Genomic DNA, 21,030 nt, shown 5'->3' with positions numbered 1-21,030 from the left:
AAAGTGTGGAGAATGAGAGTATTTAAAACAAGTCCCCTGGAGGAGATGTACATTTTAGAAACATGCCAGAAGTACCTCAGGCCAGGTAGTTGTAATCTAGTAGGCCCAAAGGTGAATGAATCCCTTGATTTGGGAAAACCAGAATCACTCAGTCCACAATTTGGACATAGAACTTCAGAGGTGGCGAAGGCCCATTGTGAGGCGGGGGGGGGGATGGTCACAGCATTCTTGAAATCTACAAATGATGGCTCGCTTAGTGAAAGACAACAGGATGCTGTTGTTCTACTAGCCAATGCAAGCTTCGAGCTGAAACAGCTCAGGAATAACCTAATAAAGTCTGATCACAACTCGAGATACACACATGGTGCAAACAGAATTTAAAGACACATGCGAACATAAGAATTAGGAGCAGGAGTAGGCCAATCGGTCCCATGAGCCTGTTCTGCCATTCATTATCACGGCTGATCTGCACAATGGCTGTTTGGAGATTATCTCAGTAGGACTGTGAAAGAAATGGACAAGGAACATATGAACATGTTACAACATATATCGCAGTATTGCAAGCAGGCATTTCCTCGTCAGAAATAACAAGGTCCCATCCAAGGGGAAAGAACCACAGGCTTTTTTAAGGGACAAGCACCTTTTCAACCAGTCAAAGTATCTGCAGAACAGCCATGGATAGGTACAAAGATTCCCAGTGAAAGAACTGCAGGAAACCACCTGCCACCCATCAGCTAGCAGACAAACTCCAGCTGAGCCAGAATTAGGAAACCTTTCAACCTCAACAGCCTGTACTGAGGCATCTCAAGTAGGTAAAAGAATGCAGTCTTATTTTCATGTCACACATGAAATTGGGCATATCAGAGGTTGACAGAGCAGCCACAAAGATGCTGGAAAAATGATAACACTGGATCAAATTCATACCTCTACTTTACAAATTGAACAGTGAAGAAATGAAAGCTGTTTATGAGAAAAATATTTAGACTTTCAATACAAAGACGTGTTTGAAAAGATTATGCTTGAGCATGGAGACTCAGGGCGAGATTTTACCAACTGTTCATACCATGCTCCCGCTGTAGTGAAGTCAGAGAATTTGGCTCCCAGTCAAATTTCTGTTCACTGCAGCAGGATGGTAAAATCCCACTGGCGTGAATGGCTGTAACATTCCAGCCTATGTCTCAAGTATTTTCACTCAGCAGGAGAAAGGTGGCTATCGCATGATTCTAGATCTTTCAAATCTGCATAAACATAGAAAATACTACCATTTTAAAATGGACAATTTAGACATTGCTGTACAAGAGCTCACCAAGGGCTGTTTCATGGCCTTAATAGAACTATATCAATTGCAAGATGACACAGAAAATACCTAAAATTCAGATGGAAAGAGATAAAATGGCAATTTAGAGCCTTACCAAATGGGCTGAGCTAGACCACTATTTGTAACTATGAGGAGCAAAGATCACCATTCCGTACTGGTATAGAAAGATGATACCTTGCTTGCTGGCAAAGCAAAATAGGGAGCAACCGGATGCAGTCAGAGAAACAGCCCTGATACTGTCTGACTTTGGTTCTGTCATATACCCATACAAATCTATACTTGACCCAGTACACAATGTTACTTTTCTAGGATATATCCTGAACTCCACAATGAAAATCAGGCTCATTGAAGAAAAATCAGAGGAAATATGTTGTCTGTGTAAATGGTTGTTGGCCTCACATTAACCATCAATACAAATAGTTTCCTCTGTGATTGGCAAATTGGTGGCTGCTTTTCCCTGATGTACAATATGGGCCATTGCATTACAGGGTGCTTGAAAAGGAAACAAAATGGATTTTGAAAGAAAACAAAAGATATTTTGACAGAAAGTGATTCTTTCCCTTGTAGCATGTGATGAGCTAACTTGGTGTCAGCAGCATTGATAAAGGATCAACAATACACATCACAAGCAATGACTTAGGATGGGATGTATCCAATGGTACCCCACACATTGGAGAAAGATGGAAGGCTGAAGAGAAGGCATGAGCAGAAAGAAATGACATTAATTACTTGGAATTGAAAGCTACTTTCTTTGCCTTTAAAGCTTTTTGTACACATAACAGCTATGCAACTAGATAACTCAACTACAGTGGGATGCATAAACAATATAGGAGGGACAAAATCACAGGCATGAAACGAACTAGTCAAGATTTTCTGGAAATGGTGTCAATCTAGACATATTTGAGTCACTCCAAAACATTTGTCTAATCTCTTCAATCAAATAACTGATGAAAAACCAAGAAAATTCAATGACCAGTTGGAATGGAAGTTAGGTGGGACTAATTACCTACAGCCGTAGGAAATCAGACGTTGATCTTGTTGCATTGTGTTTAAATGCACTGGTAGAATACTGTGTGTTTTGGTTACCAGACTGTAGGTGCCATGGCAACAGACGCTTTTTTAATCACCTGCCAAATCCATTTCTTTTATGCATTTCCCCCTTTTGCCTAATTAGTGGATGCTTATAGAAAATTGAAAGGAAGGAAGTTGATGGTTTTATGATAGCACCGAGATGGCCAACATATCTATTGCACCAGTGCAAGGACCAGTGATACTCCCAACAATTAATTTAATTTCTCAACCTACTTCAAAACTAAATCACCCAATTTACGAGTGTCTTAACCTTATGCTCTACAGGTTTTCAAAAAAAACACTACAAGACAAGGAGTTTTCAGCAGAAACTGCCAACATCATGCCATCTGCCTGGCGGCCATCGACCAGGAAGTAGTACACTACTTGCATCAAGAAATGGATGGATTTTTGCAGTGGACAACAAATTAATCCACTGCAAACATCTGTCGACAATGTTTAGAAATTTTTAACTTCATCAGGCTACAATGCCATGAACACAACAAAGTAAGATTTGTCTTCTTTTGTTGTGCTGTCAGATAAGCACACTTTGGGCTCACATCCACTGGTCACTCATTTTATGAAAGAGTGTACTACCTCAAAGCACCAGTGCCAATACAAAATACCATGTGGAATGTGAAACCTGTGCTAGACTACCTCCCACAACTTTCATCTGTTTTTGTCACTATATCGTCAAGAATTGTCAATGAAAACACGCATGTTGATTGATTTGGTGTCTGTACAGCATCAACAGACCATGCATCTCCTAGACACTAACAACGTGCAAAATATTCTCTGTCCTTTACATTTCAAGTGAATAATTTTTTGCAGCAAAACAAACCAGGGAAAACTGGTTGCCAACTTGTGTTGAAGGCATTTCATCATGCTTATGTGTTGACGAACAATTGTGAGAATATTTGCTTCATAATTAACACCTTCAAAACAGTGAGAAAAACATTTACCAAAGAACCACCACAGACACTATAGCTAGATGGATACATCATGTCATTAGCAAAGCTGGAATTGACATCTGTGTGTTCAAACCTCATTTTACAAAAGTTGCAATCACATCTAAAGCTACTTTAGCCATGATCAGTTAAAAAACTTTTCAAACCATTTACAATATGCTAATGAAAGATAATGGTAATACATTTTCAATGGCAATCTTGTTTGTAGGACTAGAATTTCAATCGTGCCCGCTTTAATTAAGGGACATGCATTTAAGAATAGTGTTGTTGTGGAATTAAAGGCTTGAACTGTTCTTTGCGTTTTGAATTAGAAGCAATGTGATTCTAAGAAGAGGGGAAATGCTTAATTTCTGTATGTACTTGGATTTACAATACCTAAACAGATGAAGCACAGTGTTGGGAATTATTGTCTCCATTTTGTTACATGTGCAACAGTCAGTAGATTGTTTTAAAAGAGCTACAAACTGTGAATTTGACTAGATTTGTTATTCATTGAGTTGGCATTGCAAGGCCAGAAATTTGCTTTGAAAATCTCGCATTATTTTGAATGAGCACCGTTACAAAATAAAATCAAAAGTTGTAATGGGAACCTACCCATTTGATGTTTAATCTTGATTTTATGAAGTAGGTGAAGAAAGAGATAATGTGCCCTCCACTTCCTCCCATGATTTTCGCAAGTTGTTTTTAACTACATCACAGGTATATATGTTTTCATGTATATTTTGTTACTGATTCCATGTTCCACCATTCATTGCCAAATGGAATTCAATACTTGGTACTGAGAGTTCATAAGCTCTGCCCTCACTTTTAAGACCAGTTGTGCATGTGCAAATGGGATCTCAAATAATTTCGCACTCCTCACATTTCATAAAAATCAAGATCAGCCATTGAACAGGTAAATTTTTATTTAACCTTTCTATTTTACTGCCTAATGTCCTGCTCTTTGGGGAAAAAACAATAAACAGTTGTTAAATTGAAGAGTATTTAAACTGACATTGCACACGGGGTAAACCTTCCTCTTCAGCCTTTTAACACTTGGCTTAACATGCTAAGGAACATATAACTCTTGGGTGCTTGCCACATTTTTAGATCAACATCTTTGCTGATACATGTTCCTGGTGTACAAAGTTCTACACAGAGGGCTAAAAATGTGTTTGCCCAATTTTTTGGGCCTGGTTTCGGTGACAGTTTGTCACTGGCTCTGTTGGAGGTGCAAATTTGATGCTGCCATGTCATTACCATGATTGTAGCATGAACTAAGTGCTTTCCCTCACTGCTTGCTGCCTCATAGTATTGCCAGCTACTACTGTGTTCAGTTGGGGGCAATCAGTATTCTGCTCATAGCACATGGGGCATCCAGCCTGCTCTTCTTGAAAGCAGTCTTTCCTTCTTAAAGGGAAGCTGCGGTGAATAATGTTGCTGGAATTAAAAGCATGGAAATTGCAACACTAGGTTCGTAGAGATCAGAGACTGATAGTTGCAGTACTGGATGCATTATTGGTGGGAGTAGGCAGGCAGAGAGATGACATGGTTGTGTGGGGGACCAGCAGATCCTCCAGGATCCCGCTCAGAAAGAACTGGGAGCAGGTGGCCAGGGATGTGAACTCCCAGACATGAGCATCTGACATCAATGCCAGAAGAAGTGTATTGACCTCACTCAGGTGGCCAGGGACAGGGATGGCATCCTTGTATGACATCAATACCAATGTGCCCAATACCAATCAATCTCTCATTCTACTGAATAAACCACAAGTCCAACATGCCCATCAGCTCCTTCTGGCATTGAAGTCGCTCCTAACTTCCTGATATGCTGCCAACTCACCCTACAGCAGCACAGTGGCTAGCACTACTGCCTCACAGTGCCAGGGACCTGGGTTCGATTCCCAGCTTGGGTCACTGTCTGTGCGGAGTCTGCACGTTCTCCCAGTGTCTGCATGGGTTTCCTCTGGGTGCTCCGGTTTCCTCCCACAATCCGAAAAAGGTGCTGGTTAGGTGCACTGGCCAAGCTAAATTCTCTTTCAGTGTACCTGAACAAGTGCCGGAGGGTGGTGACCAGGGGATTTTCACAGTAACTTCATTGCAGTGTTAATGTAAGCTTACTTGTGACTAATAAATAAAACTAAGCTAACTACCAATGGTTCCAGTCTCACACCCAGCATCCACATACCTCCAGCTATTCAGGTATGGCAGGCACATTACCCAAATACACTGCAACACAATCTCTTACATATCTGTCCTCTTTCTAGCAGGTCAAGGTGGTGCAAAATAGAAGGGGGCAGAGAAGAATCATTACAGGACAAGGTTGATTACATCTCCTAAGCCTTGCAAATGGCTCCTGGCATCATGAGGCTGGCTGAGACAAGGAATGGGATTTTGCTGCCTTTCTCGAGCGAGACTGGAAATTTCCGCCAAGGTCAACGGACATTTCCGTTGTCAGCCCCTCGCCCACTCCGATTCTGTGGTGGGCGAGGTGGTAGAGTTCCGGCAAAGGTTTTTGGCATCCAATGTCACCAAGAACATTGAGGATGAAAACATGTCCTTTCTCAAATTCTGGCATACTGTGGTCCTGCTGCCTGGAATCATGAACAAGCTGCTGCTGGTGTGACCATGTGCTTCTTTCTTTCCACTTCACCCCCATTCCCTGACACCAAAGAACTGTCACTTGCTCAGCTACAGTAGTCAAATGAAGGAGAGAGCAGCTGCTTGGCATTGATGAAGAGTCCTCATTACTTATTTTGACAATCACAAGCCATCAGCTTAGATACTGGAGGCTAGCATGGAATTGGGATCAGCATGTGGTGAATCATCCAGTCTTGAGTGGGATGCACCAGGCAAGGCGGAAAGAGTGATTTGTTTTGCAATTCTCTAGAGGCGAGGTCGCAGATGGGTTCTGCTGCTGAAAACTCAAATGAAGACTTTGATGGGGCACCATGCAGGAGAGTGCTGATGAACGTGAATATCATAAGTGCACTGAATGGCCAGAAGAGAAACAAAAGAGGGGGAGGAATCCTTGGAAAATCCATTAATGATTTGGTCGACCTTATTATAACTCCATCTCCTGTCACTGTCAAGGAGCTTGGAATCTGGCTCCAAGTTTGAAGATTGTATTCTGCAGAAGCCCTTGCCCTCTCCACAGCCTCTACTCCATCTACCTGCCACTGCTGCCATTCCTGTTATAGCCTTTGTGTGGACAGGGCACTAAATTCCCTGCTCTTCCCATCAGCATGAAGCAACATTGTGGTAAATCCAGGAACTCACCACAATGCCTCAAAACACTCCAGAGTACTTCCAGAGAATTTGCAATTGCAGAAGTTATTCAAAATGACCTTACCTGCAATTTAGGTGCGTGGCCCTTTAAGAAATGCTACTGCAGGGCCCATCTTGCAGCTTGATGTTTGCAGTGATGCACAAAATAATTGACCAAGACCTGTGAGGTCCACAGGAGATATCCTGGCATCACATCAGCTGGTTACACTGTGTGACATCAGGATAGCACTCCTTCACAGGTTTGCAGCACATACTGGGCTGCCTGTATGGGTGCCCTTCTCAAGAGAACAATCCACATTCAAGCAGCTTGGGAATAGCATGGCATCAGGCCTCCATAATGCTGCCTCCACCCAGAAAGCACTAAAATTAAATAACTATTTTCCAGAGGCGAATGGCATTAAAATATATTGAGTTAAGCCTGTTTGATTTTTCTTACAGTACATTAAAACCACTATGAGAAATGAAGTGATGCAAAAACAAAAGTAGGAATTGGAGAAAAATAGGAAAGAGTGACTACAATATAACTAAGCTCTCCATAAGAATAGTAAAGGGCAATGAAGAATCTAAATTAAGGATTTGGTTGAAAATGGACAAAGATAGGTGCAAATGCAGATATATGAGGCCATATATTTATATAATGCCTTTAATGTAATGAAACATCCCAAGATGTTTCACAGAAGTATTATGAAAAAAAGTATGTCACCAACCAACGTAAGGAGCTATTAGGTCAGTCGATCAAAAGTTTAGTCAAAGATGTAGTGTTAAGGACTGTCTTAATGGAGGAAAGTGAGGTGGAGAGGTATAGGGAGGGAATTCCAGAGCTTGGGGTTACTGGAGGCATGTCCACCAATGATGGAGAAATTCCAAATGCGGGTGCAAAAGAGGCCAGCATTAGAGGAGTTCAGGTATTTCTGACTGGAGGAGATTACAAAGACAGGGAGGGGTGAGGCCTTGGAGGCATTTGAAAACAAGGTTACGAATTTTGATATCAAGATGTTGCTTGACCCAAAGCAAATGTAGGTCAGTGAGCACACTAGTGATAGGGGAATGGGATTTGCTGCAAGTTAAGACATGGGCAGCACAGTTTTGGATGACCTCAAGTTCACAGAGGATAGAATGTGAGGAGGTCAATAGGGACTTGGATTTAATAAATTGGGCATACATGAGAAAAACACTGTATATGTGCAGTTAGAATACTGTATGTGGTTTTATAGCTATTATAAAAATGATTTGAAAATAATGGAAAACATCCAGCAAAGAGTCACCAAGATGATACAGGGATTGGTCACTATCTTTGTCAGACTGAGACTACTTCCACTGGAGGAGAAGAGTCCAATAGCAGATTCAACTTAAAAAAATTATGACGAGTTTGATGGAATAAATCGGGAAAAACTATTTTCTCCAGCTAAAGAATTGGCGAAGTGGAATTACCAGTTTAAAATCGTTACTAGGAAATTGGAGGAGAAAGTTAATTACAAAGGATTTTTGGAGCATGCAATGTTTTCCCGTGAAGAGGCAGAGACCAACGCTTGTTGTAATGAAAATTAGATGAATATTTTAAACAAAAAAAATGAGCAGGCCTATGGGGTGGGTGTACTCAGAGGCATTAGTTTGGAATTGTTCAACTCCTGTGTGGAGTTTGCACATTCTCCCATGTCTGTGTGGGTTTCCTCCAGGTGTTCCGGTTTCCTCCCATAGTCCAAAGATGTGCAGGTTAGGTGGATTGGCCATGCTAAATTGCTCCTTATTGTCCAAAAACATGTAGGTTAAGATGGATTAGCCATGGTAAATTTATGGGGTTATAAGGACAGGGTGGAGGAGAGGGCCTGAGTAAGATACTCTGTCGGCGAGTCGGTGTAGACTTGATGGGCCAAACGGCCTCTTCTACATTGTAGGGATTCTATGATTCAAAAAAGTCAGCAACAACACGATAGCACAACTTGTCATATTCTGTCTACAAAGTTTTATGGCTTAATATTCAAAATAAGTCTGGTGAAAACACAAAACATAGCAGCATTTATTATTTTCTCAAGCATGTTAAGACTTACCTATATGCTCACCACATGTATCACAATATTCAGCATAAAGAGACTCAAAGCAGTTACAACAATAGGGTCGACCTTCTTTCATGATGTATCTCTGGCCACCGAGGACAGTTTCACACTCAAAGCAGCAGAAATGCTTCATATGCCAGTGCCTACTTTCAGCCTCTGTGCACTCATCTGCAAAGATGATCTATGAAAAAAAATATTTTTATTTTTTATATAGAGCCTGAATAGTGCCCAAATCCTGCACGGCTTCAACAGTCGGGGAGGATCAACACAAGATTCATAAAGCTTTAACTTTTATGGAATTTTGGACTGGAAATTGGGAATGCACAACAAATTAAGGTAAATTTTCTTCCCAGTAATCATTTTTCTGAACATATATGTAGAATTCGCCTTCCCCAATCTGACACAAATTGCACAATGATTGAATCTTTAAATATTACTTTGTTCACATCCAAATCAGTTTCTACAGTAGCTGAGCCACTATATATGATTACATCAGCACTGACCATTCACAATTCAATTTCCTACATTTTTAAAAGATGGTATATTCTGACCTCTGCATACAGATATAAATTTCATGAATGTTGTATATTTTAATTGCATGATATTTTCATTGGGAGCCACAGATGTTTGCCTTTAGGATGCAACTAGGTGTGGGAGACAATGGATCTGGTCACTGGTTTGCCGGTTAGGGCATTTTTCATGGAAACTAATTGAGCTAAAATTTAAGCAAAACTTGGTAATCTCTTTATTGGAATGTCAAATTTAATTGGGAAATATTAGCCTGATTCCCCTGTTAGGTGCAAGCCTGATGTGGAGATGCCAGCGTTGGACTAGGTGCAAGCCTGATCAGACATTGGGCCGGATTCTCTGATCGCCCCCGCAGCTGGGATTTTCCAGTCCCGCTGCAGTGAATGGAGAAATGCCTGAGCGCCAAATTCTCCGTTCTCACTGGCAGTGGTGGTGGGGTGTGAACAGCTGGAGAATTCTGGCCATTAGTAATGATGGGTGCACTGCATCCACTTAAATAGTAGCGCACTGATTAAATGCAAATTTCCAAAGAGCACTAACCTGAACATAATGGTCACCTGCCAGTTATGGAAAAGATTCCTCATTGGGAGATTGATTACTGTGGGATAGGAATTTGTCAATTGCTGCCAGTTTTATAGGCATTTAGTTTTCTTGAAAATTTCAACGATCTTACGAGGTCTGTTAAGGTAAGGTAACTCACCATGATCTTCCATTAAAGTAGTATACAAAACATAGAAACGATTTAACATTAGTCTCCTCCCACATTGTCTTACAGTACTTTCACATCTTACTACAAATGTCCACGTTGCAGTGAAGGGCCCCATGTAATCCCACCCTGTTCTTGAAAATGTTTCTTCACTCACACCTTTATATGCATTCAGTTGAAAACCAGCCTCCCATGAAATGTGGCTTAAATTCATGCAAGTGCAATCATATCCACTATGTCTACATGCTGATACTTGTGTATTATTGCAGATTTTAAAAAAATCATTGTAATTCTGGCTTCTATTTGCAGGTAAATGTAGCCCATTATATCTGGGACGGGACACCTGACAGAACTAAACCCCCTGGGGGTAAAATTTAATTTTGGTGAGAGCAAAGAAGAGCAAGCAGGAGGGTATCGGCTGCCTGTCGTACACACTGCTCATGCTCATACGTATCAAAAATAAATTTCATCTCCAAGTTTAAAATTCTTGCCCAGCAAGTGGAAAAAACTCTATTTATGCTTGTAAACGAGACTATGAAGGATACAGGAAATGAGGAAATAGGTTTGATCACAACTTTGGGTTTGAACTCCCTGTTCCTCTAACTGTGCAACCTCTTCCTTTTACCCCACCACTTTGGCTATGTAGGCTCCAGACCAATGTCCTTTCTGATTTTTATTTGTTGTGTACAGTTTGTTACATGGCGTGGCAAGTTTCAGATTGTTCCATGTCTATGCACCCATATAATCGAGAGGGATCACTGCCCCATACTCTAGAATTTTCTTCCTAACCTTGCCACTTAAAATCCATCTTTCTGACCAGTCGTTTGAACATCCTTCCTAATATCTTTTTTTGGTCTCAGTGGTCAATTTTTGATAGTGTTCCTGATTGCAATCTGGGATATTTTTTCTAATTAAAGGCAATAGGCAAGTGGCCATAATTCTGAAATATCCATAATTTTACTGAATGCACCAATGAAGTAACAATTTTATTTATGCAAAACATGTTTCTAGATATAACAAATGCCCAAAGAAGAAACCAAATATAGTCAAGCAAGTGCTAAAAGCTTGATACTATATAACTTGCAAAAAGTTACAAGTTGAGAAACAAAATCCTTTTGACACACTGATCACTCAATTGCCACATCTTTTGAGAAGTGGAATTCTGAAGTTGTACAGGATAGCAAAAGGCATGACATTTTCTCCTGTAATTGTTAATTACAATAAAGGTTAAACATGTTAATTTCATAGTATTCATGCAGTCATATTTAAGTTTAAAGTTTTAATTTATTTTAATCTAATGTTCTCTATTTTCGCAAACTAAAACGTGGACCATGCTTTTGTAAACTCACCTCATCACATGCTGCACATCTGGGTTTCAGACGTTCAGCATGGTGTCTTCCACAGTATATCTTTCCATTTTGATAAAAATAAATCAGATCCACCAATAATTCATTGCAAGTGGCACAGACAAAACATCGAGGATGCCAGCAAACTCCGTGGCCTGCTCGTGACGCAAATACTGCGATGTCTCCCCCATTGATCTGTCCTCCGCACTGATTTAAAATTAAAAATTAAATTAAGGTATATTCGACATTTAGAGAAGTTTCTAATAAATCTCAGCAAATGAACAAAAAAAAATGAAGCACAGTGGTCAGTGGTCAACCTTGTTAAATGCCACTCATTTTAGTAAATATAATCTAGTTCGGTGCCTTTTTCCTTTAAAAAGTAACATTCCCAATTGTTGAGATGGATTTGTAATTTTGTCATTGGTTATGATAATAACTCATACTTGTGTTTTTGTTGCTGACAGTCTTGGTTATGGCCTTTGTCATAAATGCACTGCTGACTAAAATTAATTGTGCATCATTTTTATGCCAGTGAAATAGAGCAGACAGTAAGGAGAGCTCATTAGCTCCTGAATATTTTTAGTCTCTTCGACAAATCCTTTTGTTTGGAATGATCTGTCGTGAGCCCATCTCCCAAGCATATTTTCAAGGTTTTATTCTACCCTTTTCCTTGATACTGACTCTGTACTTGCTCGTTAAACTAAGCTAATCTTGAAATAAATACTGAACAATAAAACTTGAACTTCCATACGTATGAACAATGACTTACAACTGAGTCACTCCTAGCCCAGAGATATCAATGGGGAGATGAGCAAACGTATTATAATTTGGTCACAGGCTTCCTGTTTGTTGGGATCAATGCCACTAAATGTGATTACATGGCTAATAGACCCCAGAGGGATCAACACATCACAGGGAATCAGAGAGACCTTTCTTCTTTTCTTGTATATGGCAATTAAATGATATGATACCATCCATAGGTATGGACTTCCTAATCATTAGCAGACATTGAATCTCCACGTATAAGTGGAATTATTTATCATCCCACAAGGCTGGGAGGCTAGAATGTTCCCAATTTGATCATGACTACTCTCATATGCAAACACCTCATTCTTTGCCATCATTTTAACTGTTTGGAGACAAAATTAATTTTACAAAAATATAGCAAAAGCCATGAAATATTCACAAGAATTATGCAACTTTTAAGAAGAAAGGGACATCAGGAGGCTGGATGGAAGCTTTGTGTATAGGGATCTGCTTTCCAACGATTGAGATATATTGGAGAAGTCTATATCTTCAGGTCAGTCTGGAGCTTTGCAATTTTGCTATACTTAAATTGTTAGGCTATGGTAATAATGCTTGGTTCATGGATAATCTCAAGAGGAGCTCTCCAAATATTGGTCAATTCAATAAGAATTAAACATACGAAGAATACTCAGAAGATTGAGAAAAAATGATTTAGCCTACCAAGCCACATGACCTTGCACAGGCAGCATATAAGATGCTCTATCGTGGATTCTACCCAACTTATTTAACCACTTGAGGAAAAGTTCCACAAGTTTCTTTTGTACTTTAGAAGCTAGTGTTTAACTGTAGATGGTAAAATCAGGTCTGAACTTAGAACTTTAAAAGTCAGTTTTAATGTTAATTTAAAACGCAAGAGTTTTCGGCTGCTTTTCAGTTTTAGCATTAAAATGCCAGGAAGAAAAGGCTGGGTGAATTCCAAGAAAATCAATCTTTTATTTTGAGCATCACTAAATCTCAAAAAACAAGTAAAAGCTAAGAAAACACTCACATGCCCTACATTGTAATGCCTACAAACATTTTCTTTATGGCAATAGCCCCTACTTCTATCCCCTCAGATTCATTAATTTTTACCTTGGTTACACTCCTTATAGTGACTTCAAGGCACATTTTGCTTATGGTTTCAGGTATTTTGAAAACAGGTATGATATTAAAACCAATATAATGCTCAGTTCAACATGCTGCTGAGTTTCTTATCTTAGCTGCTTTGTTGTAAGAGTGTTGAACAGAGATAGGAAGGATGAAAATGATTGTCTAATTGATTCTCAGTGCTAGTGATGCTGTACCGTGGTCAACAGTCAATATCTTTGGGATGGAGAGGAAGAAAAGGACCAAAATATTACAATGCTGCCAAAAGTTATTATAAAAGTTTAAAAAATAGTGTACTTTAAAAAATGACATTTACATCAAATACGCAGGACAGAAACAGGCTCTTCGGTCCGAAATGTCTATCTAGATGTTTATGCTCCACAAGTCTCCTCCCAACATATTTATTAAAAATAGAAAAATGAAACTGTATCAACTGCAACTTTAATTTTAAAGTTTTCTAAGCATGAGCTCCATTTCAAATATAAATGTTTACCTGTTCACAAATTGCACCAGTCATGGTTATAGGGAAAGGTCTAATTGTGCCTCTCCCCAAATTTTCTCTTTTTCTTTGAGTACTGAAAAGACGCAGTTCTTTCTTTTCTTCTTCATCGAGTGAGTTGCAGTACCGAACCTGACAATTGACCATACGATAATCAAAGCAAAGTTAAAAAGAAACATTGTGCCCAATAGTAAAACCCCTTTTAATTCAGTCTAGCTTGCTACATTGCTTCTGATGAACACTCACCTGATGAAGGAGCTTGAGGCTCCGAAAGCTAGTGCTGCCAAATAAACCTGTTGGACTTTAACGTGGTGTTGTGAGACTTCTTACTGAACATTGCTTCTGAACAAGATCAGAAGCAGCGTACTGAATTGACCCATGGGGCGTGATCGTTTGGGCCTTTTGCCCCATCGACTGGCACAGCGAGCTGGGAAGATAGCATGCGAGGATTTTGCACTGGGCATGAACCAGTCCCATGCCAAAAGCCATCTTCCCGGCCCTGTTTTGCCAGCACAAATTCAATTTAAATATTAATGTCATCATTTAAATGACATTAACTGGGCCAGGACGGCCATTTCCAGTCTCCCGGAATCTTCCCTCCACACCTACTAGAATCGCTCATGGTCCCCAACAAAGGGGACCAAACGCAATAGCCATGCTGGGGGAAATCAGAGACCACTGATGCCCTTGGTTGGTCAGGGAAAGGCTGGATAGTGCCCACTGGGCACCTTGGCACTGCCCACTAGGCATGAGTGGGGGTGGGGCAATGAGCGAGTTCTCCTCAGGGGTGAGGGGAGGGAGCTCTGCAAGGGAAGAGTAGAGCTCTGCAGGGGGGGAAATCAGCAGGTGATTGGCACAGGGAGTGATTTGCAAAGGGTGGAAGCTGATGTTGAGGATGGGGGAGGTTGGCAAATGATCTCCCAGTGGACTAGGAGATCGGGTGCCCCAAGCACTGCGGCCGGCTTCATGGGTGAGCTTAGGCACCCCCACCCCCTAACACTCACTTGAATTGTACCCGTGCTCTTTTTTTGCACCGAGTGCTGTAAGATTGTGATTTGAGACTCGCTGATAAATTTGGCGTCATTCTCTCCCGTTTTCTTGCTCATTCAACACTTAGAATTTGTTTGGAAAGATCGTGTCATTTGGAAAGATCATAGTATTGGAGGAGGGAATTATTTATTTATGTATGCCTGTATATGCAAGGCTAAAATTATAAAAATGAGGTCTGTTACAGAGCTCTATTAACTTGTAAATATGCATAATGTTCAATGAAGAACGTTGTATCTGAAGTAAATTGCGACTTGACCCATAAATTTAAAATAGGCCAAGGCTATCTATTTGATTCTTCAATATTACTGCTTGATTCTTAATCAGTAGGAATTTAGCAATACATTATCCCATAACCAAAGAGATTTTTACCAACTCCATATAAAATCAGTTTCCAAACATCTCTAATATGTTTTGATAAGAAAAATTAACGACATTCATGATAGAAATATGCAACAATTTTCCTTGATACTTCTTTGGCAAATGTCACACACCTAAATTTCCTGCATTGATGTGTAACTCAGTTTTGTGGAGCTAGGGAATAGGGGCGCGCAGGATATTTAACCACAGAATCCCTACAGTGCAGAAGGAGGCCATTCAGCCTATCGAGTCAGCACCGACTCTCTGAAAGAGCATCTTCCCCAGGCCCCCTGCCGCCCTATCCCCGTAACCCCATACATTTACCATGGCTAATCCACCTAACCTACACGTCTTTGGACACCAAAAGGGCAATTTAGCATGGCCAATTCACCTAACTTGCACATCCTTGGACTGTGGGAGGAAACCGAAGCATCCCGAGGAAACCCATGCGGACACGGGGAGAACGTGCAAACTCCATACAGTGACCCAAGGCCGGAATTGAACTGGGTCCTTGGTGCTGTGAGGCATCACTGAGGTTCTGATCCAGAATGACGTATTATTGTTGAATTTCAGGGCAATGAAGAAATGGAGACCTTCCCCTATAATTTGCAGCCACGCGCAAATTACATTGTTAGGGTGAGATGATGTCAAATTCGGTGACTTCCACCTTCCCAACTACCCATAAGAACATATCCTATTATTTCAAAAGTGTAATCTACCAGGATCTGCTCACCAAGATGGAAGCATTTGATTGAAAGGAAACTGCTGAACTGAGATTGCAGACTTTTGACCATATCTTGGGATTTACTGCAAGCACTGGGTGGGAGAAAAGAAAACTCCTGTATTGTTTCAAGAAGCCTCCCCCTACATTTATTATGTATTACCCTTGAAAAACACTGTTTTGAAAGAGAATTACTGAACAAATATTTGAAAGCTGCATAATGAGGTTCTCTCAAGGGAATCCCACTAAACATATTTGAGGAACAGGGAAGGAGAAGGCAACAAGACAAGTTATTTTAATGAGACAATGCCAGGGGAATCCAGGACATGTTAGCACTACCCATCCAGCATGGATCTATTGACCAAAGTATGCTTTGAAACATTTTACATGAGCTCTGCCTCAGAAGGCTATGCTTCAATCATGAACTCTACTCTTGCTGTTTCCTATACACTCCCCATAAGGAAAGTCATCAATTCTCTCTTCCCAAGGCAGCTTAGTTTACATAATGATGCTTTTTTTCACCAAGATGATTAGGAGTATGATGTAATTTTAAAAAATAAATTCCAAATTCTCCAGGATTGCGGGGACCATTTAATTATCCCACCAGAATTACAATGTAAACCCCACAATTAAAAAAAATGCAAAGACTACCACTCCCTAAATATGCAAGTTATCGGTGACTATGGGCACCGCTTCCTGTACACCAAGTCACAATATGCTGGGAATGCCCATGATTCTGTTATACTTTTCCCATTCAGATGTGTGCTTCTGCTTCAACAGCAGGAAGGCTACTAGCTGATAGGAGATACTTGCTTTGGGTATAACTCATAATGCCACTTTGTAGGCTCATCAGTTGCTACATAAAAGTCCATTACGATGTGCACCTGAAGACAAGATACAGGTGGAAGCCACTGAGATGCTTAAAGGAGGATAGTGGTGACTGGATACATTGGGGATGTGGCTTGCAAATAGTGGTAGCGTGTTGTGTGCTTCATGACTAATGGTAGCTATCCCAAGAAATTCTGGTGCAATCAAATTCCTAGAAGTTCAACTGACACAAGAACAATGTAGTTAAGACCTTGGGCCCGATTTTACCATGGCATCGCGCCCGTTTTCGGGTGCGAAAACGTGTTAAAGTCGGGTGTGAGGCCATTAACGCGATCCACCTCGCATCCGCACAGATTGCCACTTTACCAAGACCCGGGAATGGCGGCGATTTGATTCGTGCCCAAAATTCCCCCTTTACCACCGCGTTTGCCAAGCTGGAACCGCGCCATAATGGACCTGCTAAATAAAATTGAGCGTTCCAGCTTCTGAAGAGTGCGTTCAGAGCTTCCAACGGCTCTCTGACTCAGATCAGTGGTGGGGGGGGGGGGGGGCGGGGAGTGAGGTCAGATCATTCTCTGGTTGGGGGGGGAGGAGGAGGAGGAGGCGGGTCAGATGTATCTTTGGTGGTGGGGAAGAGGGCCGATCGTTTTCTGGCGGTGGGGGGGAGGGCTGATTGGTGTCTGGTGGTGGCGGGGGGGGGGGGGGGGGGGCTGATCGCTGTCTGGTGGTGGGGAGGAAGAGGCGGGTCAGATGTTCCTCTGGAGGGGAGGGGGAGTGAGGCCAGACCATTCTCTGGGGGGGGGAGGAAGGAGGGAGGCGGGTAAGATGTATCTTGGGGGGGGGGGGAGCCCGATCGCTCACTGGTTGGGGGGGGGGCGGATGGATCTCTGGTGGGGCGGGGGGCAGATGGATCTCTGGTGGGGGGGGGGCAGATGGATTTCTGGTGGGGGGGCAGATGGATTTCTGGTGGGGGGGGCAGAAGGATCTCTGGTGGGGGGGCAGGTGGATCTCTGGTGGGGGGGCAGGTGGATCTCTGGTGGGGGGGCAGGTGGATCTCTGGTGGGGGGGCAGGGGGGTCTGCTGCCACTCTGCGGGTGATCGGTCTGGGTAGTGGGGGGGAGGGTTAATAAGGGGGACAGTGATGTGTGTGGGTAGTGGGGGGGGGGTGGATAAGAGGGACAGTGATGTGTGTGTGCACACCATCACTTCCGCTTTTCGTTCCCGGGCCGCTTCCTCCGCTTTCTGCGGCCGGGAGTAATCTGACATGGGCGCACTTTTTCAAATTTTTTCTAACTGCGCATGTGCAGTTCAGAGCTCCGATCGTTCCGGCCGCGCTAAGCCCCACCCACAGCGCGAATGGGACTGGAGATGGCTGAGTGCGTATGGGAGCGCCTGAAAGCAGATTTCTAAGTCGGATCTGCATTACGCCCAGATTCAGCACTTAGAATGAAAATGGTAAAATCGGGCCCATTGTGTGAGGAACCCAGAAGTTTTGAAACATAATATTTTAAAGACACATTTAATATTATTTTCTAATGTATTGAATAGCATGCATACACCAGACTATATATATCACAATTACCTCATTGTCATGCGGTGGTAGTTGATGTAACAGCTGCTTAATTCTATACTTCTCTCCAGGGCTGTTAACATATGGAACTTTATCTTCTGGGAGACAGTTGTAGTATTGGTGAACCTGCACATGACAATGTGGTTAGGAGAAATGTTAAGCTTCATTCTTATCATACTAGCAAAATAACAAGAGTTATATTTGTACTTTCAATAATCATCGGAAGAGCTGCAAATAAACCAGTTAATTATGGAAATAATAGTAGGTCAATCGGTGTCTCAAAAGAGAAAAGAGAGGTTTGAAACAAAAGCTTCTCATTTCAAAAGCTTTAATGCCTGAAGTGTATTCCACCATTTTCTGTTATTAATTTCAGTTTATAACATTTGCAATTTTTCTCTTATCTCAGAAAATAGTTTTGCTCTACAATACATCTTTGCAAATCCTCTTTCCCTCCTTCAATCTAGGTCTCCTGATTGTTACAGTGTATGACTAATCCTACAGTCATCCAGCTCAAAGAATAAGATGCACACTTATATTTTAAATACAATCTTTGCCACAATTGCTCTTTTGGGAGTGTACTGTCATTTAGAGGAATTAGTTTCTTTCGTACATGGTACATTTCACATGCCTTGACAATACCTGTACTTTGTTACTGGTTTCAAAATATTAAATGATTAGAACATTATTATCTTATGCTTTATTGCCCAATAACAATTTGATCAATGTTAGGACATTTCCAGGACTCGATCATTACAGGCACCTATTTCTTGACAGGTATATGCCATCATTATAAATTACCTCTTCAGATACTGAGGTAGAAATGTACCTCCACTTAAACATTGAATGCCTAGAGAGGGAAAGCCAAGTTACACCATGTGAAGCACATAAAGCATTTTTACTTCCTGGTAATAAAAGTGATAAAGAAACACTCAATTTTCCCCATGGATATGGTTGACTGGGATTCTAGGCAGAATTGGTCTTTGTTTGCAAAATAAGATTAACCCTTCAGTAAGTAGCCTCTCCAGTTTAATTGCCACTTTACAAATATTTGCTAACCATCTGATCATTATATGGTCTTCATAATTCCTATCAATGATTTTTTGCATGTTCGCTGGTTTGAATTTAACAGATGCAGCTAAATAGAAATATAAATGTGAAAATAAGGCATACCCTCAATAACGTCCTCTGACTGGAAAAAAGAAAAGCTGCTTAATTTATTCTAGTCCACAGAGAGTTTAACTGAAAACTGCAGGCATGGTCGTAATGTGTAATTGTTCTCCCACTGACACTGGCTATAATTAAATCAAGCTGCGCTATGCAAGGTAGCAATGTTTCTTCAACTGACATTTGTATGATTAAAGATGACGCATATTACAAGTCTTTCATTTACCACCCTCTGAAAGTGTTTACATAACCAATGTTAAATCTGAAGATATACATCACGTGATTTATTGAGATTTTCACCAACAGGTGACATAATGGAATTATTATAAAACCTTATGATTACCTTGAAAATGATCTGTATCCCTGATTGACTTAGATCCATTTAAATCCACAGTTCACCTTCTGTATCCCTAGAGTTTTTGACTTGACACATGTGGATTATACAACAACCATGAGCAATATCATGGCACTGTGAAGAAACTGAGTTGCTGAATGCCGAAGCAAGTGCAGTAATGCAATAGTAATAGAAAATTCTATAGTTCGGAGAATGGTAACATGATTTCATAGCAGCACTCAAAAGAATGTTATGTTGTCTCTTAATGCGATAATTAGCATCTATGGAGTCGGTGCAAGATACTCTGGAGAGAGCACAAGAACAACTACATTGTGTAATTCAGATTTGAACCAATGATGAAGGGAAGAAAAAGAACGGAATTGGAATCCCGTATAAGGAACTGAGGAACTTTTTAAATTCTTTCATGGGATATGGGTGTTGCTGGCATGCAAGCAGTCCTGTGCTGTAGCTCCACCAGGTTGACACCTCATTTTAGGTACACCTGGTGCTGCCTTTGCCATTCCCTCCTGTAGTCTTCATTGAACTAAGGTGATTCCCCTGGCTTGACAATAACGAGAAAATGAGCAATATGATGGATCATGAGGTTACATAGTGTGGCTGAGCACAATTCTGCTGCTGTGGATGTTCCACAGTGCCTCATGGATGTCCAGTTTTGAGATGATCTGTCTGAAATCTATGCCATTGAGCACAATGTTAATTCTACAACACACAATGTAGAATATTCCTCAATATGAAGCCGGGACTTTGTCTCTGTAAGAACTGTGCTGTGGGCTCTCCTAACCGATACCTTCATAGACAGATGCATCTGCGACAGGTAGATTGGTGATGACAAGGTCAGATAGGTTTTTCCTTCTTGTTGGTTCCCTCATCACCAGGCACAGGCCCGGTCTAGCAGCTATGTCCTTTAGGATTCAACCAGCTTGGTCAGAATTGTTCTAATTAACCTCTCTTGGTGATTGATATTGAGGCCCTCAATCCAGAGTATGTTCCGTGGTTTTATTACGCTCAATGCTTCTTCCAATTGATGTTCAACATTGAGGTGTACCGATTAATCAGCTGAAAGGGGAATGGGGGTAGTGGCAGTTTGTGATCAGCAGGAGATAGAATAAAGATCTGGACAATAAGAACACTGATATCAGGATTACTTCTGGTAATGCACTTACCAGTAGAGAAAGAGAGAAATAAATGGATGGCTGGAGAGATGGTACATGAATAATGTTGGGCAATATGGCAGTCAAAAGAACAATTTAAAGGACAGAACAAAGTAAATATGGCATAGATTTCAGACAAATCATCTCAAAACTGGACATCCATGAGGCACTGTGGAACATCCACAGC

General features: G+C 41.2%; 1 protein-coding gene across 6 annotated transcripts in view; it reads right to left on the bottom strand.

Annotated features, from left to right (window-relative positions):
* prickle2b (prickle homolog 2b) overlaps window positions 1-21,030 on the bottom strand; it is a 244,455-nt gene that overhangs the window by 7,782 nt on the left and 215,643 nt on the right. For all 6 annotated transcript variants that reach the window (XM_078209502.1, XM_078209507.1, XM_078209505.1 and 3 more), the window contains 4 exons: window positions 18,186-18,299; window positions 13,642-13,779; window positions 11,259-11,462; window positions 8,670-8,856 (listed from right to left, as the gene is read on the bottom strand). In XM_078209502.1, coding sequence (XP_078065628.1) covers window positions 8,670-8,856; window positions 11,259-11,462; window positions 13,642-13,779; window positions 18,186-18,299 — 643 coding nt within the window. The remainder of the gene's footprint in view (window positions 1-8,669; window positions 8,857-11,258; window positions 11,463-13,641; window positions 13,780-18,185; window positions 18,300-21,030) is intronic.

The sequence above is a fragment of the Mustelus asterias genome, chromosome 3 (assembly GCF_964213995.1).
Source record: "Mustelus asterias chromosome 3, sMusAst1.hap1.1, whole genome shotgun sequence".
Taxonomy (NCBI): domain Eukaryota; kingdom Metazoa; phylum Chordata; class Chondrichthyes; order Carcharhiniformes; family Triakidae; genus Mustelus; species Mustelus asterias.
The sequence above is the reverse complement of the archived record's forward strand: the minus strand, read 5'-3'. Positions and strand labels throughout refer to the sequence as shown.